At 40.7% G+C, this 25,838-nt stretch overlaps 3 protein-coding genes across 8 annotated transcripts in view; 2 read left to right on the forward strand and 1 right to left on the reverse strand.

The window, feature by feature from the left end:
• The window catches only part of LOC144083212 (succinate receptor 1-like), a 117,889-nt gene that overhangs the window by 81,811 nt on the left and 10,240 nt on the right, over positions 1-25,838 (reverse strand). For all 6 annotated transcript variants that reach the window (XR_013303493.1, XR_013303497.1, XR_013303492.1 and 3 more), the window contains exon 3: positions 18,083-18,162. The gene's annotated coding sequence lies outside the window, so the exon portion shown is untranslated. The remainder of the gene's footprint in view (positions 1-18,082; positions 18,163-25,838) is intronic.
• On the forward strand, positions 281-5,954 carry p2ry1 (purinergic receptor P2Y1). The gene is made up of 2 exons (XM_077610811.1): positions 281-613; positions 2,849-5,954. The coding sequence occupies exon 2, from the start codon at positions 2,882-2,884 to the stop codon at positions 3,935-3,937; it is 1,056 nt and encodes a 351-aa protein (XP_077466937.1). The 5' UTR covers positions 281-613; positions 2,849-2,881; the 3' UTR covers positions 3,938-5,954.
• Positions 13,829-16,834, forward strand: LOC144083213 (ras-related protein Rap-2b). Its single transcript, XM_077610813.1, has 2 exons — positions 13,829-14,915; positions 16,574-16,834. Exon 1 carries the CDS (start codon positions 14,317-14,319, stop codon positions 14,866-14,868), a length of 552 nt encoding a protein of 183 aa, XP_077466939.1. The 5' UTR covers positions 13,829-14,316; the 3' UTR covers positions 14,869-14,915; positions 16,574-16,834.

The following is a 25,838-nucleotide window of genomic DNA, read 5'->3' on the forward strand; positions in this document are numbered from 1 at the left end:
CGACCTAATGCGACTCTAGTTTAGACCCTACAGCTAATAATCTGTTAAATCTTAAAAATAATCTTCTTTTTAACCAACCAAAAAGTAATGCAACACACACTGTAGGCTCCTATAATGATTGATAGACATCTAGGATATGGGATATTATGATGATGAGGGATCAGCCAATAAGCTTTGCTCATTCCACAGCATGGAGTCCAGTAACAGGAGGAGGTGCGTCTAGGAAGCCTTTGCGTTGGTTTTGTGCTCCCCCACCCTTCCTCCTTTTCTCTCTCTATCTTCCTCTCTCCCTCTCTCTCTCCTGCTCACCATGGCTCATTCACAACGTCTGCAGCTGTCTCTTTCTGTTGCTCAGTCCTACCACCACCGTCTTGGTGTTCGCCATATTCCGCACACCAGTCCACTCCCCAACGTAACTGACTTTCACAGACGCCCACAAACACACACACCAGCGCCAGTTTGTGCAAGGTCGAAAGTGTACAACTTTTCCAACCGTCTTAGTGGACCCAACGGAGACACCTGACTCAGCCTAGATTTTTTTTTTTTTTACTATGATCATTTTTTGAATCCCCCAAGTGGGAAGAAGAATGTGGGCTACAAGTAGACCAGAGTGGTGAGTACACTACATGTGTTTGTGCACGCATGTGCTTGTCTGCGTGTGTGAATGATTGTTTCGCAAATGTAGTAGTTTGTGGACAACAACTTAGGCATGTGGGTGCGATAAAGGCATTCAGATGTTGTGTCGTATATGCACACAAAGATTATGGTGATGTAATAGGCTCGGACGAAAAAGTGTTCTCATAGTTCACGCCGCAGGAAAAAGGGTCCAGGTTCGATTTAGGTGCCCTTGAAAAAAACAATAGCAATTGGGTGCTGACAAAGTCCTTGCTTCATGTGAGTGTAGTGCGTTGAATTGAATCTACAGGGGAAGTGGTTTGGACACCAATCAAGTTCTAAGAACAAATGTTTGATTTCCACATCTCTTGGATAATAAAAAACATTCGGCATTAGAATCTTCATTCAGTCCATTCTGTGTTCGGCTTTCATATAGTCAAAATAGTTTTAAAAAATAAAATAAAATTATAATTGTTAATTAATAATCTATTGTTTGCAGTCAGTTATTGTGTTGGCCCAAATATAAGACGACCCTGATTATAAGACGACCCCCCTCTTTTTCAAGATTAAAATTTGCAAAACCAAGTTTAATTTTTATACAGAAAATAATTACAGTACATCTGAAACTAATTATAACAATATATTCAAGAGTCTTGAAAGAAATTTAAAAACGGAAAAACTTTGCAATTAGATAATGCAAACTTGATCGTCGCGTCAGAACCTTACTCCTCACAAACATCGTCTTCTTCGCTGTGCTTAGGGTCACTGTCCTCACTCCCATCATCTGGCTCCTCCCATAACACGTCATCTTCACTGCCATTCAGGGCATTTGATATGCAACATTTTTTAAACTGGTGGATGATGCTCTTTGAGGAAACTGCATCCCATGCGTGGAGGACCCACTTACAGAGCAAACGTATCAGGAGAACCTGAATCTTTCCAGTCGGCGTCCAGTGCGTGATCACCAGACAGGAGCCACTCTGTGTATTTTTTACGCAGATTGCCTTTGAATGGTTTGTTGACCACAACATCGCACACCTGCAGCTGACTTGTCATTCCCCACATAATGATCAGCAAGTCGCCATTCATCGACTTCACTTGTTTTTTGACTGGATCAGACAAATGTCCACATGATGCATCCAAAATCAGCATGTTCCTCTTTTTTTCTGAGTCCTCCAAGCTGTGTGCTCCACACAACCTTGAGCAAGTCCATTACAAGCTCGCTTTCCATTCCGCCCTTTTCCTGGGCATGTACAATAATACCAGCTGGCATTGCCCCCCTAGGTACTGTCTTACGTTTTAAAATCACATACGGAGGGTGTTTGGTCCCTTCTGCGAGGCAGGCTAACATGACGGTAACGTGCCTCTTCTCAATCCCAGTGAATTTTAAAATAAAATTTCTCACCTTTCTTGTGTACAGTGACAGGTGTTGGCATGTGAAAAAACACAGGTGTTTGATCAGCATTACCAATCTGATCCTGTGAGTAAGAGTGCTTTTTTCCTCAAGTTGATCACATAGCGCTGAAAAGACAACTGCTTCTCTCCAAAGTCAGAAGGCAGGCGCTTTGCTAGACTTCTTCTGCGTCGCAGCGTTAGTCCGTTACGCCGCATCATTCTTTTATACCAGCCGAGGCTTAAATTGAAGTCAGCGGTGAGTATGTTTAGCTCTTTGGCAATTTCCACGGCTCTGCTGATAGGTCTCCCGTCCTTTCGTTTCTCGTCCACCCTCCTGTTGAGCTCTTGGAAGCGGCCGCTCTGAGGACCACGGAAAGCTTTTCTCTGACTGAGAGCATTTTTAGGCGATCTTTTTGAGCTCTCCATCTCCGTACATTACACTCTGTGACACCATATTCCACAGCCGCTTTGCATCGTCTTATAATCAGGCTAATAAGGTAAACTGTTTATAATATAAATGTCAATCAAATATCACATCTATAATCTAGAATCAAGAATGCTGCTTCATCAGGATTTTAAATGATAATCATATGCTAATGCTGTTAAAATCACCAAAATGTACGGTATCCACTTATATTTAATGTTTTTCTTAATGCCCCATGCATATAAATAGCCAGAGAAGATTTGTGTGATTTCAGATAAACAAGCTGATTCTGGTAGATGTCCCATGTCCTCTGACACAGTTTCAGTCTGACATATAATTTCAATAATAAGGAATGAGGAATTGTTGCTTAATTCCCTTTACAGACTCTGAAATGTTTTCTTTGACTCCCTCCAGTCAAACGTCAAGTTCTTGGCCCTGACGGACACCATGACCTCTGACCTCAATCTGAGCTCCCTGCTGAACGTGAGCGAGCTGCACAATCACTCGCGAGGATGCCCTCTCACCAGGACAGGCTTCCAGTTCTACTACCTCCCCACAGTCTACATCATTGTGTTCATCACAGGCCTGGTGGGCAACAGCTTGGCCATCTGGATGTTTGTGTGCCACATGCGGCCATGGAGCAGCATTTCTGTCTACATGTTCAACCTGGCGCTGGCCGACTTTTGCTACGTCCTCTCGCTGCCCTTCCTCATCTTTTACTACTTCAACAAAACCGACTGGATCTTTGGTGATATGATGTGCCGGCTGCAGCGCTTTATCTTCCACGTCAACCTGTACGGCAGCATCCTTTTCCTCACATGCATCAGCATCCACCGCTACACAGGCGTGGTGCACCCACTCAAGTCCTTGGGCCGACTCAAAAAGAAGAATGCTGTCATCACTAGCGCGCTGGTGTGGGCTGTGGTGGTCCTGGCCATTTCGCCCATACTCTACTACTCGCGGACAGGCTCCAAGCGCAACGCCACAACTTGTTACGACACAACCACCGAGGACGAGCTTCCTGGTTACTTCATCTACAGCATGATATTGACTGTCTTCGGCTTCTGCATCCCCTTCATCATCATCTTCTGTTGCTACGGCATGATCGTCAAAGCCTTAATCTACAACGACATGAATAATGCACCCCTTCGGCAGAAATCCATCTACCTGGTCATCATCGTGCTGGCGGTTTTTGCTGTCTCCTACCTGCCTTTTCACGTCATGAAAAACCTGAACATGCGGGCACGGCTGTACTTTCAAAGCCCCGCCATGTGTGGCTTTAACAACCGCGTCTACGCAACTTACCAGGTGACTCGCGGTCTGGCCAGCCTCAACAGCTGCGTGGACCCCATCCTCTACTTCTTGGCCGGCGATACGTTCAGGAGGAAACTCTCACGCGCCACCAAGAAACAACCCAAAAAGGGAGACAATGTCCTTCAGAGTGAAGACACTGCGCTCAACGGCCTGGCAAAGTATGTGGAGAACGGGGTGCGGCGAGTGTGAAGTGAAGCCGTCCTTATCTACAGTATTGGATAATAGAAGCACTTTCCAATCCTACAGGCCATTTTTAACTGTGACAAATGATGTGCTCTAGTGCTGTGTTTTGCACACGTGTCGTCTTATGTGACATACCCTAGCCGCAATATTAGGCACACCTAGACGACTTATTGGTTAGAATGCAAATCGTGCTTTTACAAAGTTAATAATGCACTTTAGTGTTTTGGGATACTTATTTCTATCCATCCAGCTATTTTCTAAAGCACGTGTCCTCACTTCATCTCACAGGTAAACTGGATTCAAATGACTTTCCACAAAGTGGCCGGTTTTTAACTTAGAATCACTCGACTATGAGGCAGATGCGCAAACCACTGGATCACAATTGGGAATTACATGTGTCGTTAATTTAAAGCATTAAGGAATAAATTGGTTTGAGATTTAATTTGCTGAGCACATGCAGTATTTATATTCCACACCATTTTACAAGATTTTAGTCAGCTCTTTGACAGAAATTCTAGCGATCCATGTTCTACAGTGCTTTTCCTCATCAGTGGCCTATCCCAGATGATGTTTTTGTCCAAGACTGGTCGCCAGACAATCGTAGGATTGCAGCATTTGCAAACATGGACTTTATGAAAATCTATTCAATCCCTAGCTTTGTCCTTCTTTCCCGGTCTGTTATAATTTAATAGATCTGTGTATTCAGTTATGTCATTTCAGTCAAAAGAAGGGGACATATTTATTCCACTACATTCATCTATTATTGGGTGTGGCATAGCCTACTTGTAAAGCCAAAATAATGTGAGTAGTAGAGAACTTAAATATAAATTTGAGCATTTACCAAATTATTATTTTATTTTGTTTAGGTGTTAATCAATATTTCAAACAAATCCCAAACTGATCGTGATAAGAGGATAAGTGGATGAAAAAATGGCTGGATGGAATAGTTCCACACCACTACAATCATGAAACCAAAAGAATTATCATCCTTGTAAAGGAAGAATTTCTGCAACATCACATGATATTGTCCAGTTGTGCCAAATATTGTGGCCATTCCATAATCCCCGTGAAAACCTATGACAGAATTCTGATGTCATACTTGGAACTAAGAAGAATCACTCTTTAATATGCTGAGGTGGAAAAGATTCAAAAAATTGGAAACTACCCTCTGCAGTCACTGAGCGTACGTTCCGTCAATAGTTGTTAAGCAACTGGCAGATAGAGTGGCCATAATACACTTGGAAGGACTTTATCTACTTGGACATGAGATTAGATACGCCTAATGGGAGTCAATATACAAAGCGTGGAGCACTTTTTTCATATATTAATGAATTTAGCTCTTGTATCGTGTCTTAGATGCTATTCTTAGTGAAGCGTCCACTAAGTATAATCACTGAAACAGAGTTTGTGTTGCACTACACTGGACTGGGGAAGATTTGTGACCCCCGCCCCTCCTCGTCATCCCCCCTTGCTGTGGTGGACCGTTTTGGCTGCTTGACAGCTCTGAAGTCGCAACAGATGTGTGGCGACCATCTTGTTAACCTGCACAGAAACTAACCGCAAAACAAGAAGATAATACCTACAGTATTCTGTGTATAGGACACTGGAATGAATGTTTTCTTCACTGTCCAGGATTTTGTTAATGTGTTTGTGAAGTCCCGTGATAAATATTCATCTAACCGCAACATGGAGAATAAACATGTTTTAAAAGAGATTCCCTTGGCAATACATCGACACTGCACGTGCACCGGAAAGTGAAGTATTTGGTCAATCCTAGCCTTACAGGAATAGTTGGAAGTTGGCTGTTATGTAGATTTCAGTTCATGCAATGGTTTTTCATTGGTCCTACTATTCCTGTTTTTTCTTAAATCCTGTGCTTTCAGATCATAAGTACGCAACCAACCAGGAAACTGAATTTTGGAAGATTCAATCCTGTTCAAATGCATGATTTTCAGTCTTCTGTGATAGTTGTACAATTGTCCAAAATGTCTTGTGTTCATAAAGAAGGAATGTTTTGTGAGTACTATGGGTTGCGTCTGCTTAATTTACAGAATCAAAAAAAGTTTGCATCCTTAATTTTCTTGTTACATATATTTTCCGGTAGCCCTTTAAATTGTACACTCTTTTCCTCCTCGCTCTGCAGGGTTTTTACTCTCTTTCAATATTGCCAGGAGGACACAACGGAATGAGGATAGGCATAAAAGAGTAACACTTCTTTCTTGAAGCCTATCCTTTGGGAGCTTTTGTGTCTGGTGCAATGAAGGGAGGGAGAGATATTGGCAAGCCGAGGGCCACACATCGCTTTGGGCCGTGGGCACTAATATCTATGCTTGGTCTGAGAATGAAAACAAGCTTTCAATCACCTCCTCACTTTTGGCACCGGAGGTGATGAAGACCTTTCTTCTCATTGTTTTGTTGCTTTTTGGGGGGCCAAAACACTGACAGCCATCTTTAAATTGAAGAGATTTATATCTCCTCTTGTGTGTGCCCTTTGATTAATGACAGGAAGGTACCCTTGCACAAAATTTAGAATCAAACTCCCGAGAAAGGGAGCTTAGTTGGACATTGGCAACATGTATTTAAGTTGTGTACATGAAGTAAACTTGCGTGTTTATTTTTTTGTTTTTTTGATTGAGTCAGAGGGAGCTACAAATACATCCATCACAGAGAAACAACATGACTTCAGGAAAACTATAAACAAGTGACTTACGACAAATCAGTGTCCTAATTAGCATATCAATTGCGCATTTTTAATACCAAAACCTGAGACAACAAATTTTAGGTGAATAAATACAGCTGGCTGTCGTAATAGTTTGGCTACGTTGGCTTTGCAATGCATTGGAATGACGTTTTTTGATTTCCAATTAAGATTTTTCGGCTAATTAAATTGAAATCACTGGTCACTAAATGTCCATGACATTTTGTGATAAAACTACTAGTAGATTGGCATACAGAGGCTCCTTTTGTTATGGTTGGAACCATGACAACCGGACTTTAGCGTTTGCCTCAACAGATCCTTTTTGTGAGCGGGCCAAAGTGTGGAAATGCTACTGTGGGAATGTCGCAAAACATTTCCTGTGGTTGGAAGCCACAACTCCCAGTTACGAGGAGATTCTCTTACTGCCCGGGCATGCTATTTATGCACCTCATACTGGGATTAAGATCTAGTAAATCTCTTTAAATCAAAATTGTGTTGCTTTATTTAAAGTGTTATTTTGGTGGGGGTGGGGCAGCACTTCCTGCAGAAGAGGCATATCTCACACCTGACTGACAGCCAATGAACCAAACTGTAAATGACTCAGACTGTGTGAGTCATTGACTGGGTCATGTGCAAAATAACAGAACTTCTTAACATTCATGAAAAATTCTGCTATTTCATCTTCACTTGTAAAACTTAATCATATTTTTCATTGCTTTTACCTTGTTTTACCATATAATAATGAGCAGATAAAGCTGTAATATATGGAATAGGGTACACTACAGGCAATTTAATCACTATCAATATGCTACAGGAGGAAGACTATAATGCATCACTGTATGATACAATAGAGCAGGGGTGTCAAACCGGTCCTCAAAGGGCGGCAGTGGGTGCAGGTTTTTATTCCAACTAAACAAGAGGATACGTTTTGCAAGTGTAATCAGTTAATTAAAGTCAGGTGTTACTTATTTTAGAAGACACCTGATTGGTTAAAATGTCGGCACTGGATCGGTTGGAACAAAGCAATAGAGGAATATAAACCAATTAAATTATGAGGGCACCCAAATATAAATATGAAATTAGAATAAATTACTCTAGATATTTAATTTTATTTTATTTTATTGCATTAAATCCAAAAGCAATGGTACGCATTTAAAAAAATGGCAAAATTCAGAACTCGCTCCAGTAAAGAATAAAATTGGCACCCGACATTTGAAAAGCAATTCTTCAAATCCACGTTGTCCACACTAAGAGTGTTTAATGGCCTATGGTCACATTGCCTGAGCAACGCAATTAAACAGCCGCTGGGGCCACGACTTTTCACAGCACCAGTAACCAGAAAGTCTGTAGTTGCCTCTGCAGTTGAAAATATTTCACTTTCGATTTTACATTTCCAACATGTTGACAGATCCACACCAATTTGAGACTGAAAGGGAGGACACAAGTCGTGCATGCTCTAGTGAATTCTGCCAGGCAACATTTTTTAACATTGTTATCATGCAGCTAAGCGAACAGAGTTCTTCCTTAGAACAACGCCATTGGACTGTGCACAGATTAGGCACCATCTTGTATTCCTGCTGTTCTGTCGCATTGTGGCACCGCTATGCATCAGCCTTAAAGGTCACCGTGTTGTTGGACATTCACACATTACAACAGTCTTTAGTCACAATGGTAGCCTGCCAGTAACTCTGCCTTTAAGGACTAAAGGTCAGGTTGAGGGTGAAAATGCATCCATTTATTTGGGTGTGGTTGGCTTTCTTCTAGGGACGCTGTTTAAGGCCATTTTTGCGATCAAGGCCGCTATGTAACTGTTGTTGCAAGGTAATAGACTCATGCAAAAAAAGCCTAGAGCTATGGTGACAACATATATGTCTATGGATTCGAAATAAATTATAAAAGGAAAAGAATACATAAAATGATTCGACCTATGAATGTCTACAGATGCTGGACACCTTGTTGGGTACAATTGTACAATACGGGTATAAAAACAATCAATTAACAGTTAAGATAATTTATGATACCATATGGACCAGTACAGTGACTTATCAAATTATGTATTACAAAATACACGAGACAAAGGGATCCTATGAAATTCAATTTTGCTTATAAACTAAATGAATCATTTGGTATTTCTGTACTCAAAACTCATAATAACATAATAAGCCACAACTATGACCCCTTGATTTTTCTTCTCACCTATCTCACATATATATTACATTTACTTGCGTAATAATCACCCCAAAACACTGCTGCGCTCTTCTATTATGTTACCAACTCCACTCTCCTGTGGTGATCAGTGAAATGAAATGATCTATCCAAACTATCTACCCAGCAGCTCCGTGTTTTCACAATAGTTTTTTAGGACAACTCCTGCTTAGTAGCTGACTCTCTGTTGTTACTTGTCTTATCTCCTGCTGCTGCTGCTTATTATGGTGTGTACAAAGTCAGGAATGTCCACAGGAAGACATATCGAGGCAGGAAAATTAGGTAATCTTCCGACTATTTTCTTCTTCCAATTCTATAATGCCTTCATAATCAACATTTAAAAACAGACGCATACAGAACATATCACTCCGATCCTTGTGGGCATGCTGACCACGTAATCAAGGAACCTTATTTGATCAAAGGGCAAAGGCTAATGTGCTCTCTTTAACACTCTGCTTACCTTCTCTTTGCCTTGTTGTATTTGCTGTTATTCTGTCTATTTACACATGCCACTGAAAAATGCAAATAAAAGGCAAATAAAAGATTCCACACTTGAAACTGAACTGATTTTTGCATACTATAATGTAAAAGTTACAATCCTTTTATGAATACTATACTATAAGACTTTTTTTTAACCAATTTTGATGAATCATAGTTTCAACCTGACTCATTTTTTTTGTGAAATAACTGCCCTGTGATTTCCTCATTATTTGTATACATCCTCTGCTGACTTTGACTTGAGTATCGCATTGTGTGAAAGTTGATACAGTCGTCCTGGATTCCTCGCTATACTTAGCTGCGGTTCCTCAACAGTGACCAAGCACTTTTTCTCAGGTTGTTGTCTCCTTTTACCCACCGTGCATCAATTCGCCAATCAAGACGCTATCAATTTGGCATGTCTGCAGGGGCGGGAATGCTGCTAGACCTTACATACTCTTTTCAAGGTCATGTCAACATCATTGTTTAAAGAACCACTACAAATAGGGGATAGCATTTCACAATCAAATCATTAGATGACAACTGTTGTGATCTCTGTGACAGCGACAATTATTTCTAAGAGAACAAGGTACATGTGTTGCCATTTGTTAAACTTTAAACCCCAGTTCTGCCATTCTGAGTTACATTTTTGAGTAAATAAATTAATAATAATAATGCTAATTTAATCAGTTAGGGCGGAACATAGGGGAGTAGCTGCACTTAAGTCATCCCTTCTAATCAATTGGGCATAACCAATTGGTCAATGCAAAATTAAGGCACTCATGTTGGTAAATGACGTCTTTGGCAGAGGGAATAACTCACGATTTTTGCATTCTGGAACTGAACTCTGGAAGCCTTTTACTTAGTACCTAGGGTTGCCCATTCTTCAGCCTATTGGTTATTAGTTAACTAACCATGACTGACGGACAGACTGAAGGAAGGAAGGACAGACAAAGTAATAAAGCTTCCTCCCTTTGACTTCCTGACTGAAGTGGATTGTATGAATTGAAATAGAATGTGGGCCACATTCCACCTAAAATTTGAAAGCTGCTATTGTGGACTCAATGAAAGATGCTGTGTCCTCTTAACTAGCCTCTGTGCTCCCGCTCCTACACTGTAAATTCTCACACACATTCCTGCATCTGAACACTGATGCATGGCCGAACGGAAGTCTGCTGCCTCCTGCTGGATATACAACTCATCTTACATGGCTTCAAGTATGCAACCTTAAAATTAAGCAGTTATTTTGCACAGTTCTATGTTTGCACTTAGGCAGTTATTTGCACTTAAGCAGTTATTTGCACTTAGACATGCATCCTTTTGCAATGAGCGAAGAAGCCACAACTGTAGGACTTGAAGGAAACTAAAGAAGCAGCATGGCAAACTATCTGACATTCTTTCTCACATTCAAATCCTAACCACAACTGCAAACTCATAAATGGAAACGCACATCAAAAGATGGCAATGTTATAAAAAAAAGAATTAAAAAAAAAATATTTTACACAAGCAATTCTGACATTTGGCAGAAGGCAGAAAAGCAAGTCTTTCACATACCCCTGCTCCACAGATGCAAGTGTGGTTATTTTAGGGAGGTCAACGAGGTCAACATCAATTTTCAAACACTGAAATAAGTCATTACTTTCTCAACTGATTTTGCCTGACATTTAATTCTTGTCAACAGCAAATCAACACAATATTTTAGAGGGCAGTATTTTTTTTGTCAATTAGTGATACCTACAACTGACTGGTGGCCATTCTACGACCCTTACAAGGAGAGGAGGTGTTGAACATGAATGAATGAGATTACAAGCTAACCTTTAGTTATTTGTTACTTTTGACTATACTCAATAGAAATATAGACAAACGGCACAAATTCTCTTGCAGTCATTCTAACGCTCACATTCTCACCAAAATATCAGATTTATTACTGCATAGCCACATCAAAAGATGTTACTAGAAAACAAAATCACATATTTACACTGCATCTGTATGCACCACTATACGAATGATAAACAACTGTTTGAATAATTCATAAATCAAAAAACACACTGCCTTTGAGGCTTAGTCCAAGCAAACTGAATTGAAGTAATTAATTCCGTGTGGAGAAGACTATAATGGCACATAAAAACATTGTCATTTCAATGGCTCAGCCTAAAACAAATTCTCTGAAATGCGTCTGTCTTCCAACAGGAAAAAGGAAACAACTAATCTCCTCAATTAATTAGCTCGGTTGTCTCAGACATTTTAATTAGTCTATTGTCACTCTCACAGGGCCAAGAATAAGGATTAAAGAAAGGGGGCACTGTACATTATGTCCAAATTATCTCGTGTTCTTCTGAATACGTTCATCTTGTTCAGGGTCATCTTACATGGCCAGCGGAGTTTAATTTTCAATTACAACATGCTGAAGATGATATAAGATAGATACTATAAATGGAGGAGATCGAGGGAATAGAAAGGTCACCACGTGAAATCCTAATGGCAAGTGATGACAAAAATGGCTTTGAATTAAGCAACATACATTATTCTTTGATGACACTAGTCATGGAGGAGAGTCGAGGGAATAGAAGGGTCACCACGTGAAATCCTAATGGCAAGTGATGAAAAAAATGGCTTTGAATTAAGCAACATACATCATTCTTTGATGACACTAAAAGATAATCATATTTTAGGACTTTATGATATATTAGTCTGCGTATTAATCCAGATGACCTTTTTGAGTCCTTCTCTGAAAACGTTAAAGTCAACTTAACATATATATTTTTGTGATACATAGTCACGCACAAGTACGGTATGGCGAAGTTTTACACATGAGCACGGCTGAAAAATTGTATAAAAATTGGGTTTGTTGCATTTTATAGACTAAAGAGACCAAAGTATACAGAAGTGGAGATTAGGAAAGGGCATGAAATGAATTGCTACATAATTAAAATGGTTTTCTCAGCTCAATTTAATGTAGTAAGTAGACTTTGATTTAATTGCGTTCATATTTCAAGGGCCACTCCATTGGAAGTCAATGTTAATCAATTATTTGATTGTGTCAAGCAAAACTGTTGTTAACCAGCCCACCATATTTGAGTGACGAAAAACAATAATAAGCACATTTCACAGGGCTTCAAAATGGAAAAAAATTCTAGCCGGCCCATCACGTCTCAGAGGCTGCAGACTTGCTGACCGTGCTGAAACAACGCCTTGCTCAAGTGTCAAATTTCTACTTGTTACCATAGCTTATTAGAATGGGAAATATACACTTTTTTCAAATGACGTTTCAGCCTTTAGCCATAGAAAACTCGTACATTTTTGGGTTAAGGGTGTTTCTTTGTGTGTATTCACAGTTTGAAGTTGTTAGAAGAGGCCACAACAAGTGTGTGAAAAGCCTCACGTTGCCATCACATCACTCTTTGATCTCATCGAGTTGTTGAGCATTCAGCAAGGGGGTGTTAGCACACCACAACCAGATTAGGGGGCCGAGTCTATCTAATTACCAGAGTAGTGTGAAAATAAGCACCGCCTCCACCTGACATGGTCACACGGTCGAAACCAATCCGCAACGCCTAAATTTCATTAGCCTCGAGCGAATCCGCGTTTGACCCACCCGTGTGTGTGTGTGTTGATTTCTCCGCTTTTGTGTAAGAGTCATGGAAATATACCTGAAAAAATACATGACTCACAATCATGATTCAGGATGATGTGTGTGTTTATATGACGGTGTGTGCTCTTTTGTATGTGTGTGCTCTGCTGTTGATTTGTTGGCAAATTAAAACGCTATTGATCGAGCGGCCTTGACTGGAGGTGATGAAGTCACGCCAGCTTGCCTTTAAATCTCCATTGATCGGAAATCCGTGATGCCGTTTTGCTACCGTCTTTACCTAAACTGACTGAACATGCGAGGACGTTCGTTACATGTGGCAGTTGATTGGGAGGGTGGGACGTTTGGAGGGGGGATTCCGTGCATTGGCTGATATTGATCTGACAGCAAACACAGTCGAAATCAGTGAGCTGAAAATGTGATGAGTGATACCATGTTGTATCACGTACACACCAAAGTTGCTGTTTTAGATGGTGTGTGTGTGTGTGTGTGGTGGGGGGGGGGGGGTGTATGCTGGGTCCGTGAAGGCAATCTGTCATCTGATCTTGGGGTTCAAATTGAATTTTTGTAAATGTGTGTGAGTAATTCTTAGTCAAGTAGACCGGTTGACTGAGACTTGGACAATAAATGATTCACCATCAAGAGAACATCACCATCTTGTGAAATCCATGACTTTTGGTGGAATTGATGTGGCTGCACTTGGGTAAGAAATCTCAAGTCTCAATGTTTTGAATCTCATGATTTTATTATGTGCACCACATGAGACTATGACAGCCCGCAGAACAAAAGAATGCTGCAAATCAAGCGCTAGTAAGCCTGGGGATAAGCTATGTCGAAACTTAGGTGGGGCAACAGCAGGTCTTGCGAGGTTTTGTGGTGTAGTGTACCTTTAAAACCCGCCAAGTGTTCACCCTTAGTGACGCTGTTCAGCGAGCTTGCGTGGGCAGGAAGCCCGGTGCCAAATTCAAGTTAGACATTGTCATAAAGCACGGCGCCGGAAATTTCCATTCAAGAATTAAGAGATCTATGACAGCTGAAGATAGGTACTCGTCGATGTGCTTTTCTTTTGAAAGGTCAAAACAGGAAGTAAGAGCGAGTTAGGCTTTTATCACTTTATAAAAAATGAGGAGGAAACAAACCCGGTGTGCCTACTTGGGCGAACATTGAAGAAGAGGGGGAGCTCGTTTGAGGAACCGGACAGGTTGTGCTTCGTGCCGACTCGACATGCCCCAACCCTAGCCTAGCGTCGAGTGTGCCTCGGAACGATCGTGTGTACCCCCGCTTCCACTCTTCCCCGAGCGGGGCTAGTTGAGCGGCCACGCCCCGTAGACAAGCAACCGGAGACCCACCACCCGCCAACCCTCACCAATACAACTGCTGGAGGCGAGGAAGCCAGGCTTGCTCTCTCGGGGAACCATGAGGGAGTACAAAGTGGTGGTCCTCGGCTCCGGAGGAGTCGGGAAATCCGCCCTAACCGTCCAGTTCGTGACCGGGTCCTTCATCGAAAAGTACGACCCCACGATAGAGGATTTCTACCGGAAGGAGATCGAGGTGGACTCCTCGCCATCCGTGCTGGAGATCCTCGACACGGCCGGTACCGAGCAGTTCGCCTCCATGCGAGACTTGTACATCAAAAACGGCCAGGGCTTCATCCTGGTCTACAGCCTGGTCAACCAGCAGAGCTTCCAGGACATCAAGCCCATGAGGGATCAGATCATTCGGGTGAAACGGTACGAGAGGGTGCCCATGATCCTGGTGGGCAACAAAGTGGACTTGGAGGGGGAACGGGAGGTCTCGTCCGGCGAGGGCAAGGCGCTGGCGGACGACTGGAACTGTCCTTTCATGGAGACCTCGGCCAAGAACAAGACCTCGGTGGACGAGCTTTTCGCCGAGATCGTCCGCCAGATGAACTATGCGTCCACGCCGAATGGCGACGACCAGTGTTGTTCGTCCTGTGTCATCTTGTAAAAGAAACTTTGGCTCCTTGTTTGCTTTTTTCTTTTTTTTTCGCAATGGTAAGTCTTTTCACTGTTATGCTGTTTGAAACTTTTCTGCAAAACTTCGTTTATAACTTCCCCCTCCGCCGTTTATAAACTATATATAACTTTTTTTTTTTTTAATTACACATTTAAATGAAAACTTTGTGCAAGGGTGGGGCAGCGGCTAAGGCAGAAATCACATTCTTGATGGGGGTCCGTTTACACATGCTGTGTCGTTTCTGACCACTCCTGTTAACACAACAAAATGACTATGATATTTTAAACCTATTTTATGGTCGCTTTGGTTAATATTTTAAAACATCCCTCACTGAAAGTAAACACTGTCCTTTTAACTCGGTATAAATGGGTCTTCCAGTGTCAATGTTATGTTTCGGATGGTATACAAAAGGGAACTGACGTTATAAAACTTTGCAAAAAGGAGTTGGCTACTTAAGCTTTTACAGTAACTGCATGTTAACATGTAGTTATTTTTAATAACTTCACTAAATAATTATAAAAAATGAATAAAATAAATACAATCTGGCTATGCAAAACATATAACGTGTGTAAATTTCGTTGTTAGTAAGCCGTCCAATTCATTAAAACTGGGAGGATTGGCTTTGAATGCTCATCTTTCAGTGCTTTGATGGCAGCAGATGTCCGATCCTTTTTGACTGGGAGGAGCTGCCAACTTCTCCCAGTCAAAATGGATTGGACATCTAGCAACATCCTACCAGTGAGTTAAACAAGTGTACTATAAAGGTAAATATTATTTTTTCCTCATCACATACCTACTTGTTGCTAGGCAGAATTTAAGAGGCTCATTGGTCGATTACAATAGGTAAACATCAGTCAATCTCGGAATTCAAAGCTGTAAAATTGAGTCATAAAGGCACCACTATGCGAATGACACACCTACTTAGCTATTGAGAGTCCTCTTCTGTTATGTTACATATAAAAGAGTTACTTATAAAAAAACGACGTCCAAGTTCCCTGATTTTCAACAGAATCGCGCAAAAACCCTTACATATTAATTCGCATGGCCATGTAAAATTATCATCTTATCTACGGCGTACTCAATTACAGTGTCTTATGCACTGTTTTTGCAAGCGTATTTCTTATTAGAATCGTTTTTCCATTAACTCGAATTATGACATCACTTCTGTGTATTTGCACTGATATCAAATTGACTAAGGCATGTTGCAACATTTGTAAAAATCCAGTCAATGTACTGTTTTACGAACAGAACTGGGTAAAATACCAAGTACCCCATTGACATGGAATCTATTCCATCATAGAGCAAATCTGCAAATGCAGGTTTTTATCTACTCATTGCAATACTTTTTGGAATCTGGTGCCTTGCGGTGACTGGCCTATTGGCAGCACCACCTTGGACATGAACTTTAACCTTGCAGTCACTAAACCAAGCCCTTCCAGACTGAGTCAGCTCTTTGATTTTCTCATGCTGATAGGATTGAGGAAGCATCTTGTTTGCAGAACTGGAGAGACAACTTGTTCCTCACAACTTGATTAGCTTTTAAAAAGTTAGCAGTTGCAGTTGGCTCTCTTTGTACAAGATGGTGTAGGCCTTTTTCCACTTTCTCAGAGCTTGTGTCGCTGTATTGGCTACTTGCCAAGGATTGGTTTGTGGTCCATGCTTAATTGGTGACTATTCTTTTTGTTGTTTGTGCCAGTGTGTTGCAGCAAGTGTGTCTACTTGGCCCCTCAACCTGGCATCGGAGGGGAAATGAAGAGGAATGCTGCAGGGAACAAGGCGAAGAGGAGAAGAAGAAGGAGGGGAGCAATTGGGTCGGAGAAGAGGGGTCCATCCACTTTTTAGGAACTCTGCTGGGTCGGAGAATCTTTGTGGCATGGTCCATATCCACATTTGAGGGCCGATCCCACCCGGGAAGAAAAAAAACACGGAAAACATCCCAAGGGGATTTTGGGGAAGAGAGACTGTGAAATTCTATTTTGCTAATAACCGTGTACTCAAGCCTGGACGAGTACAAATTAAAAGGTTATGAGTTTTTTGTTTTGGCTTTTGTTCCTAAGTCTAACAAGTTGGTGGTGGAATTACGTGACGACTCATTTTACCGGGGTGGAAAGGAGATCATAGCTGACTTGACGTGAGGACCACCACCTCGTGTCCAGTGCCTTTTTTGTCCCCTTACCGAACACACTTCAGCTGTTCCTGTTTAGTGCCAACACTCCTCAGCAGGGCGACACAAATGTTATGTTCAAGCAATGGTGCTTTAATTGTACATTTGGGTCTTTTATTTTTTTTTCTCCAGACAGTCGACAGTGTTTAGCGCTGCGACCAGTCTCGAAAACGCACAGGTACTGGAACCTTTACGTTTAAGAAGTGAACAGCTTCCAGACCTCTTCAATCAATGTTCTATTTTGTAGGCAAGTGGTGAATATGTACATGGTGTTGACAAATCTAATCCTGATTGTAAATTACAGACCTGCGTTTCAAATGTGGGTGGTCTGACTTTAAAAAAAAAACAGAACTTTTAATACAGATGCCATTTTTAAAGAAAAAACCTGTGTACTCCAATTTATTTTGATTTAAGTGTTCAATAATGGTCGACTTGCTTAATTTGTTCAAATTTCATGGCCAGGGACCGAATTTCAAAAGATATGTTTTAACATCTCTATCATGAGGTAATCTAAAGGTGTGAAAATATCAGTAGATAAAGTTGCATCCATTTTTCAGCAGAGTTTTTACACACCAACAGCAGAAACACAACAGCTGGAGTTTGTTTTCCTAATTTTGACGCCTCATTTTCATACTAATCACACTGTTCAATCATTCAATTTAAGCAAGACTAAATGCATTTCTCTGAGGTGTCAAAATTCATAATGGAGATTAATTTTCACATAGTGGGTTCGGTTTACAATGGTTTCTTTTTTGCTGGGTGGCTTGAGATGCTAGGTCAGTGTAAGATGTACTGTTTTTAATTTTTTTGTTTTTTTTTATCTAATCCTAAAGAGTTTAGTTTTTTTCCTCCACGCAAATCTTTACGTTATAGGCCTGCATTAGGGGCTGGGCGTTACAATTTTCACTTTAATTGGATGAACAAAATGTGGGTTTGATTCTCCATATAACTAATTCAGCTATGGCAACAGGATCTCCACCAACATGTGAATGATGGGGTTTGTGCATTTTTTTAGAACATAAACAGAAGGCTTAATCTTACTTGCTTTCAAACTTGCGACGACATGGAAACAGGAGTTTGCAATTGATTTCCTGCTTTGAAGAGTCAGTTTTCTTGTGGTCCTGTTGGCAAAACAATCTAATGTTATAGAGGAAAAGAGCGTCGTTTAGATTGAAACTGTCAGAGATTATTACATCATAGTACATGTTTTCTAAAATATATATGATCATGTGTCAGTGCATCTGCCATGTGAATGAGGATAGTCTTCCACAAAGCTGAGTCAGCGTCTTTGGTCTGGCTGACGTCATGTGACCACGGAGCTGATCAGTGCTTCTATAAGGTGAGGATAACATTAGTTCATTGGCTTCCTTTGATGGTGAGAGATCTCAAATGCATTTTGATTGCAAGTGTTGGCAATGTCATTTTTACACGGACATTAAACTACAATTTCGGAAGTTGAACATGTTCTAAGTTCCACAATTTAGTTTTTTTCCCCCTGTAGATTTCTAAAAGAAGAAACAACTTCAGCTAAGACACTCATTTCTTTTCAAAGACATTTTAACAGTGTTTTGGGAGATTTTTAGTTCAATTAATCTAAAAAGTAATCTCCACATCGTCACTTGACATCAGTTATTACTAATGCATAACTTATGTGTGCTGTTATAAAAAGTTGCGCAAGGCAGGAATTGTTTTTCAGTTCTACACAGTCATGAAAAACATCAGCATTTTGCGTTGGATTATTTCTAAAAGCTTTGTTTTTCCCCTTCTCTTCATTTTGAAGTTATATTAGTGGTTCACATCTTTACACTTGTATGACAGTTAAAATGTCAATCAAGATACTATTGTCTGTAAAGTTTAGGGTAGTGACAGTTTGACCCTAAAGCCATTTGCTGTGCGTACTTATCACCGCTGTTACAAAGTTTGAACAGCAATCCCGAAAAGCGTGTTGCAACTTGGTTTGTACACTGTTTTTTCTATTTCATACTGTTGAAACTCTACTGCATAATAATGTGCTTGTGGTGAAGAAAAAAGACAAATATATCAAACAATCTGGCAAGCTCTTCCTGTGCTGAAACTTTCAGTGAAGGCAAGCCATGTATTTATTTGCATGGCGTGTGGTTGAAATTGAACTGTGCCTTGAACTGCGGCTCGATAAGCACGTTTATTGCTGCTTATAAGCCAGATAGTGTAAACGTTAAAGCCCCCTGAACCCTTCTCCGTCTTTAGTATGTTTTGATCATTAGTTGTGGTGCAAACATCTGATAGCTAAAGAATTTGCCCTTTGGCGGAAAAGGTGGTGGGGAGCACTTTCTTTTTATCTCTGTTTGAGGGTTTCACTTACTGCTTTTTTCCTCATATTTGCAGGGCTAAAGTATCACAAGCGGGTCATTTAAAAATGCCATGAGGCACTCACGTGATGTGGTTGCCATGGTTAAAGGGGGTTGGGATGTGGTATAGCTGCTCGGGTTATGGGGGGGATATGGCCTCGTGACCTGGCTGCCGCAACGGTGGTGACGTCGTGGGCGTCAGCCGCCTTGACCGCACATATACTGTCGGCTTTGCATTAAAACTGCTTATTGATCTCCTGATGAATGTGGCTTTTTTTAATGCTGGAGTCAGACTCTTGCCAGCTTGAATGGGTGGTGCACTTTTTTTTTCTTCTTAAATAACATTTTTCTTTTCTTACACAAGACTTAATCACTATATAGACTCCTCGCTGAATTACAGGCTGCCACGACTCCCTGAGCGTCAGAGTGCTATTTCGGAGGCTCTGTTGTGTACAAGCTTGCGGTTTTCCTTCCTACTTCGCCGAAGCTCTCTGGCATTCTTCTTAACTGTATTAGCCTCCTTTTATCAAGTTACTCAATGCAGTTAATGAAGCTTAAAAAATGCCAGCGCAGTAGCTGTATTAAATCTTAAGTGACAACATGACTTGATTTAGCATGCACACTGTGGTCAGCAATGTTCCCAATCACACATCACTATGTGATCAGTGTTTTTTGATGAACTAAATGCTAAATCTATATACATTCATATCAGTCTTTTTCCCTACATTTACACACATTTTTAATCTTAGGCATCTCACAGAAAATGAGGAAATAATACTTTCTTTTCAAAGATAACCCTCACAGAACACTCCACACCTGCAAGCACATTTCCAACGACAATCGTGATGACTATGCACGTGACCATAAATATTGAGCAAGCTTCACATTTAGTACTTTCAGCCCTGACTGATGGGCAAAAAACTCCCTCTGAAGACACTCAACAACAACAAAATCAGACAGAAAAATGCGTTCAAATCCAGCCTATTGTTGATTTGTGTACGCCACATTCAGTAATAGATCATACTATTGTGGCAAAAGTATCTTAAAACACAATTTTGAATGCATTTTTTCTATTCGTACTGAATTTTACTCTTATTGGTGATGTTGGGCATTTTGTACTGAGTAGTCAGGCAAGAGATGTTTGTACTTATTTTACATTTAAATATGTAAAGAAAAAAATGCAACCTGTAGAGGAAGCATGATGTTGGTAAGGACTGCGGTCATTGTCAAATGCTGACCGAGTTAAATTTACAGATTTGTGGTTACAAGTCTAAATCATGTACAATTTGCTAAGATCTTGAGTAAAATTGTCCTGATTTAGTATACATTATATTCAACTCCAGGTTTTTCTGTGACGAAGATTCTTAACAATTATCATCTATTTAATAACTATTCAACTTTTCGGCAAGTTCTACATTTTCTACTAAAGTAAGGACTGCCGTCCTTGTAAACACTGCCCCAGTTCACGTGCGCAGCTACAGAAAAAAGTGGAATAATCACTTCCTGTTTGTCGTCCATGCTTACATTTAAAAGTCTTTGTCTGACTGGACAAAGTTATGGAGGCATTTAATATCTGATGAATGTATAGTTTCCTTTTTTCCCCCAATTAAAACTGTTAGTTTTTTGATAGTTGCATGTATACTGTTGGGTAATATTGCCGAATGGTTGCATTATAATAGGAAACATTGTTACACAATGAACTGCCACATTGGTGGTACAGTCTAATTCCCAGATTGCTAAAGGATCACACGACATCCTGTGTCTTTCCATAGTGTTAGCTTTGTCGGAATTTCCGCTGTGCTACTTCCCGCAAAGAAGCCGAGACTTGTTCACTCTGACAAGGGTTGGTCTGTTAACCGATTGGCGCGCTGTTTCCCCAGCAAGTGAGGGAGCGGCCTTTCCCCATGGAGCTTGGCGTATTGAGAATGGGAATGCCCCCGAATTCCTCCCATTCCCAACATTCCGTGCACTGTAATGTCTGGACATGCCTTTAGTCGGTACCTGTGAAGTAACGGGAAGGCTGTGGCTCCCTGGTTTCACATACATATCTGTCGTATTGAAGCTTTTGGTCAATTAATAGCTTCACATACTATTTAACATCGCTCATAGATTTACAATCTGAAAAGCAGAGAGTGTGAAAGATGAAATCAGTGAGCTGTTGCTCAACTGTATTCGGTCACAAGGGTCCAAAAGGTAGTACAGCGAAATGCAGTTGGGACCATTTGGTGATAATTACAGAACACCTAGAAGAAATGAGGCCAAAGATCCAGTCAAACAGGACCAGCTACTTATGGCATCCTTTGAGTGGATTAGTAGCATTTGTCATTTGGCATTGCCATCACATTTTCAACAATGGCTGGTTTGGCAGAATGCCGTGAAAGCATAACGGCCATGTTTGCTTTCATACACATATTTAGGTCTCTTTGGTGTGATTAAGTTGTATGTCACGCGTTCACTCCTTGGTTTGGTTCCGTATATCGAAAACACAACAAACAAAGCACTTTTCTCATTCTCACAAGAATGTATAGAGGAAGATTTGCTTTAGTTTAGTGTTTTAAGTCATCTGTTGATATTAAATAATGATTGGAATTATATAGACATGCTACTAGGCTTTCATAAGGCAGCATATAGCCAACCTCACTTTATGACTTGAGCAAATAATATAAGCTGACAAGTTAAACCAAATATATAGCCACAAAGTCAACTGGTTAATTTGTAAAACAGTTTAACATGCCTTGGCCCGCTAGTGTGCACACATGCACGGACTAAAGAAATAATAAACCATTAGATTAAAACGACCATATTTCCGTTTTTCTGTGCCCTGTCATGCCAAATAAAAGCTGGAAGAGTGATCAAAGATATTTATATCCAAAAGTGGCTAAATTGTCCTAATGCCGAGTATTCAGGTCTTGAAGCGATATGGTGCTTTCAGTCTGACTGACAAGAGTCCCTGAGGTTTGGGTGTGGTTTTGCTCCCCACCACTGAAGTTATGGTTTGGAACATTTCTTGGTCGTTTATTTGGTAGTGTCGTGCGCGAGGCCAACCGTCAGACGCCCATACGTAACCGCTTCAGTGCACACGCGCATTTAGAGAATGGGAAGATGAGTTTCTAGCCGAGCCTGCTATTTATGTGATCGCGCAAAATTCTGGATGAAACCGCACAAGGGCCAACTTTGCGTGATACTTCTCTGGGAGTTTCTCTTTTGGAATATAATAACAGACACACACCCCTAACCTCTGGCTCCACAATTGTGACTGGGAGCCCTCATGGACCAGACGATCGCAGAATAGCATCTTCGTGTCTGGGACAGTTTGGTCAGTGTCTTTAGTGACAGAGTTGTTTAACTCGTTGGGTGCCATTAGAGGTACAACTATTATAAACAGGAATAAAATAAGAAAACATGCTGATATCTGCACTAAGTGATGAGGTTGTGGTTCATTTTCCCATCTACTGCGCAGGCAAGAATCAGTTCCCGCTCAGTGACCGAAAAGGCCCCAGTTAATGGCTTTCTGTCTATGTGTCTTGTGATCGACTGGTGACCAGTCTACGGTTTACTGAGATTTTCGCCTGAAGTCAGCTAGGAAAGAATCCAACCATTGCAACACTGAACAGAATGACAAATAGAAAATGGAGGGATGGAGACTGATTGCTGCGTCAGAAATCCTTGCCACATGACACAGCCCACCCAAGAAGAATAACAAACAGATGACAATAGAGGACCTCTACTTTTTGTGCTCTGTTTTCTTAACATTGGTCTTTTTATGACGGGAGGGGGTTGAAGAGCCATTTTGTCTTCTCTCCAATCTGCTAGAAACTGGCATTTGCCTGCTCACCAATCCTGTCATCCAAACCTTTTTGTACAGTAAAGAAGCGTCAGGTTTTAGAAAAAAAACTACATTTGACCTGCGGTTTCCTGCTCTTCCTTCACGCTCATGATCATCATGGGCATTTAAGTGTTGTTGAAGCTTCGTGGCATCTTTCTCGACGCCTTGATGGCAGAACACCACCCTGTCTGTACCCTGCTGTCACCACAGCAACTAAACCCTGCATTCTGACTAACATGTCGCGACATCCCTGACCTTCCTACCCGCCCCCCTTCACGTTGTGCTCCTCTTTCCGTCATCTTCCATTCCTTCTTCCCCTCAGCATTCCTTTGCCTGTCATATTGCTACCGAGGTGTGTTTGCTTATCTCTGTGCGCCCTTCTTCCTTCCCTCCCCCAGTTAAGACATGTGATTCATCATCAAACTTTGTTCCTGAGGCACATTTTATGCAACCTCTCTTTCGTAACCTGAGCAGCTGGCAGGCCTAAGAGAACCTGGTGGGAGCGAAAAAAAAACAAAGCTAAATCTTTCGTGTATAGCACTAGAAATTATATTTAAACCACTCCAGTTTTAAAAGGGAGAATTATAGTTCTGGAAATCTGGCAAAAATCTCACGTTGATTTAACTTTTCATAAACTGCAAAATATCAGCTCTCCTGCTTTGCGGGAGTTTCCGCGCTTTTACAACATAGCCATGATGTTTAAGAAATGAACCAGGCCTTTTAATTGTTTTTTACTGTTAAAGAAACAGTAAAGAAGAATCTGTTTTACGTTTTTATTGCTCCCAGGTTTATTGCTTCCGGGCACACATTTTAAACAATAGCGAATAGCGTGAGACCTGCACTAGCTGGTACAACAATCTTACTGTTACATGAGGTTTTCCAGGATGGCCATAGCGATGATGAAGGGTGTACCATCCAAATAAATATAGCAAAAAAATGCCAAATGATTTTTATTTGAGGTAATACTCAGTGAATTGTTTCTATCCTAAAAACAATAAAATAAAATTAAAAAATAGGCGGAAATCTGCCCTCTCTTAGGTAGCGTGCGATCTAGAGGTAATTTGTAACCTTTCATTCGTTCACTTATTTTCTGAACCACACAGCTGACTTCGAGCACAAGGCGGGGGACGCCATGAATTGGGTGCCAGCAACCTCCGGACAATATTTTAAGTATGCACTGCCCTCTACTCACTAACTTGTGTAAATAAATCAGCTCTTATACAAAGAAAAACCTCAGCCTCAAAGAATACGTCAACATATTTTGACACAATGATCATATCACACATGACTTACTGCCTAACAAGTTGGTCCTCGGCCTGCAAAACAACGCTAAAATCAATTGAAACCATTCATAAGCAAGCTTTGAAAATATTGGACAGAAAGCTAAAAACGCACCACCACTGTCAGATAATAAAGAAACACAAACGCCTGAACTGGAACAATACTGTTAACTATGCAGATGCCACCTTAGTCTACAAAATCTTCCAACGCAAAGCCCCTCTCCTCCACTGCAATATTTTGTACAAAAAAATTCCAACACATTAACAAAGGCTGGCTCTAGAGGTGACTGTGTAGTTCCCTTCAAAAGAGTGCTTTCAGCTAAAGCGCCTTCTCTGTCCGTGCCGCACATACCTGGAACTCAATACCAATTAACATACGTGAATTCCCGTCTCTGAACCTCTACGCCAATCATCTTAAAGCCTGGCTGTTAGACAAACAAAATTGCAATCATGACGCTGTCTAAAATTGTTCTGTGTGTGTGTGTCATAAAAATAATCAAACATTAACAGTGAGATAAAAAGCAAATGTGTGCTAATATGTGCTTGAAAAATCGGTGGCGTCAAGCGGATTTTGTTGATTTTAGCGCAACCATTTATGAGACAATAAATATCATGATGTGTTATCTTTAAAAATGCCCCAGTGTTGACCGTTTCTGGGAATTTCAGAGGAGCAAAACCTGCAGGAAATTGCTCATATCCTGAATGGAGCAGTGGAAGAGGAAGTCTCCTCTGACACTGGGAAACTGTGGCCTTGTGACCCACTTTAGCACTGCTGGGGTGCATTCACTGTTTCGGGTGTACCTACAGTTTTATGTTTACAGCTGCTAATGTCCTGGAACTCGCTCATCTGTATGCTGTGCATTTCAGGTGCAGGGAACCTCTACAATTTCCATCCAATAAAAAAATATTTCATTTTACTCCATCATTAAAATGGATGTTTCAATGTAAATGTATATTTATATTTCTCTGGTTACAGGTTCATGTTTTTAAGATGGTTTGAAAACCAACAGTAAATTAAACAAAAGTAAATTAACTTTATTGTCAATAATTAAAAATGAACACAACATATTTTTCCTCATTTGTAAATACCAAAGAGAAACTATTTATCATAGTTGTACAGTATCCATATTTTTTTAAATGCACACATTCTCCCGATTGGTCAAACTTTGTCTCCATATAGTCCAAAAGCTGTCAATTACATGTTTAGGTAAAACTCCCTCCACACTTAATTTTCCCATGCAATGGTATTCAATGTGTTTTCATTAGCTGCACAATTAATGTTCACATTTTTGGGCCTGAAAGACTTAATGTTGAGTACATTTCTAAAGAACCGCACTTTTCTAGAGCAGTATTGTCACATGTGG

The sequence above is a fragment of the Stigmatopora argus genome, chromosome 10 (assembly GCF_051989625.1).
Source record: "Stigmatopora argus isolate UIUO_Sarg chromosome 10, RoL_Sarg_1.0, whole genome shotgun sequence".
Lineage (NCBI taxonomy): Eukaryota > Metazoa > Chordata > Actinopteri > Syngnathiformes > Syngnathidae > Stigmatopora > Stigmatopora argus.

Coding starts and splice junctions, on each gene's coding strand:
- LOC144083213 (XM_077610813.1), top strand. CDS start 14,317: ATGAGGGAGTACAAAGTGGTGGTCCTCGGCTCCGGAGGAGTCGGGAAA.
- p2ry1 (XM_077610811.1), top strand. CDS start 2,882: ATGACCTCTGACCTCAATCTGAGCTCCCTGCTGAACGTGAGCGAGCTG.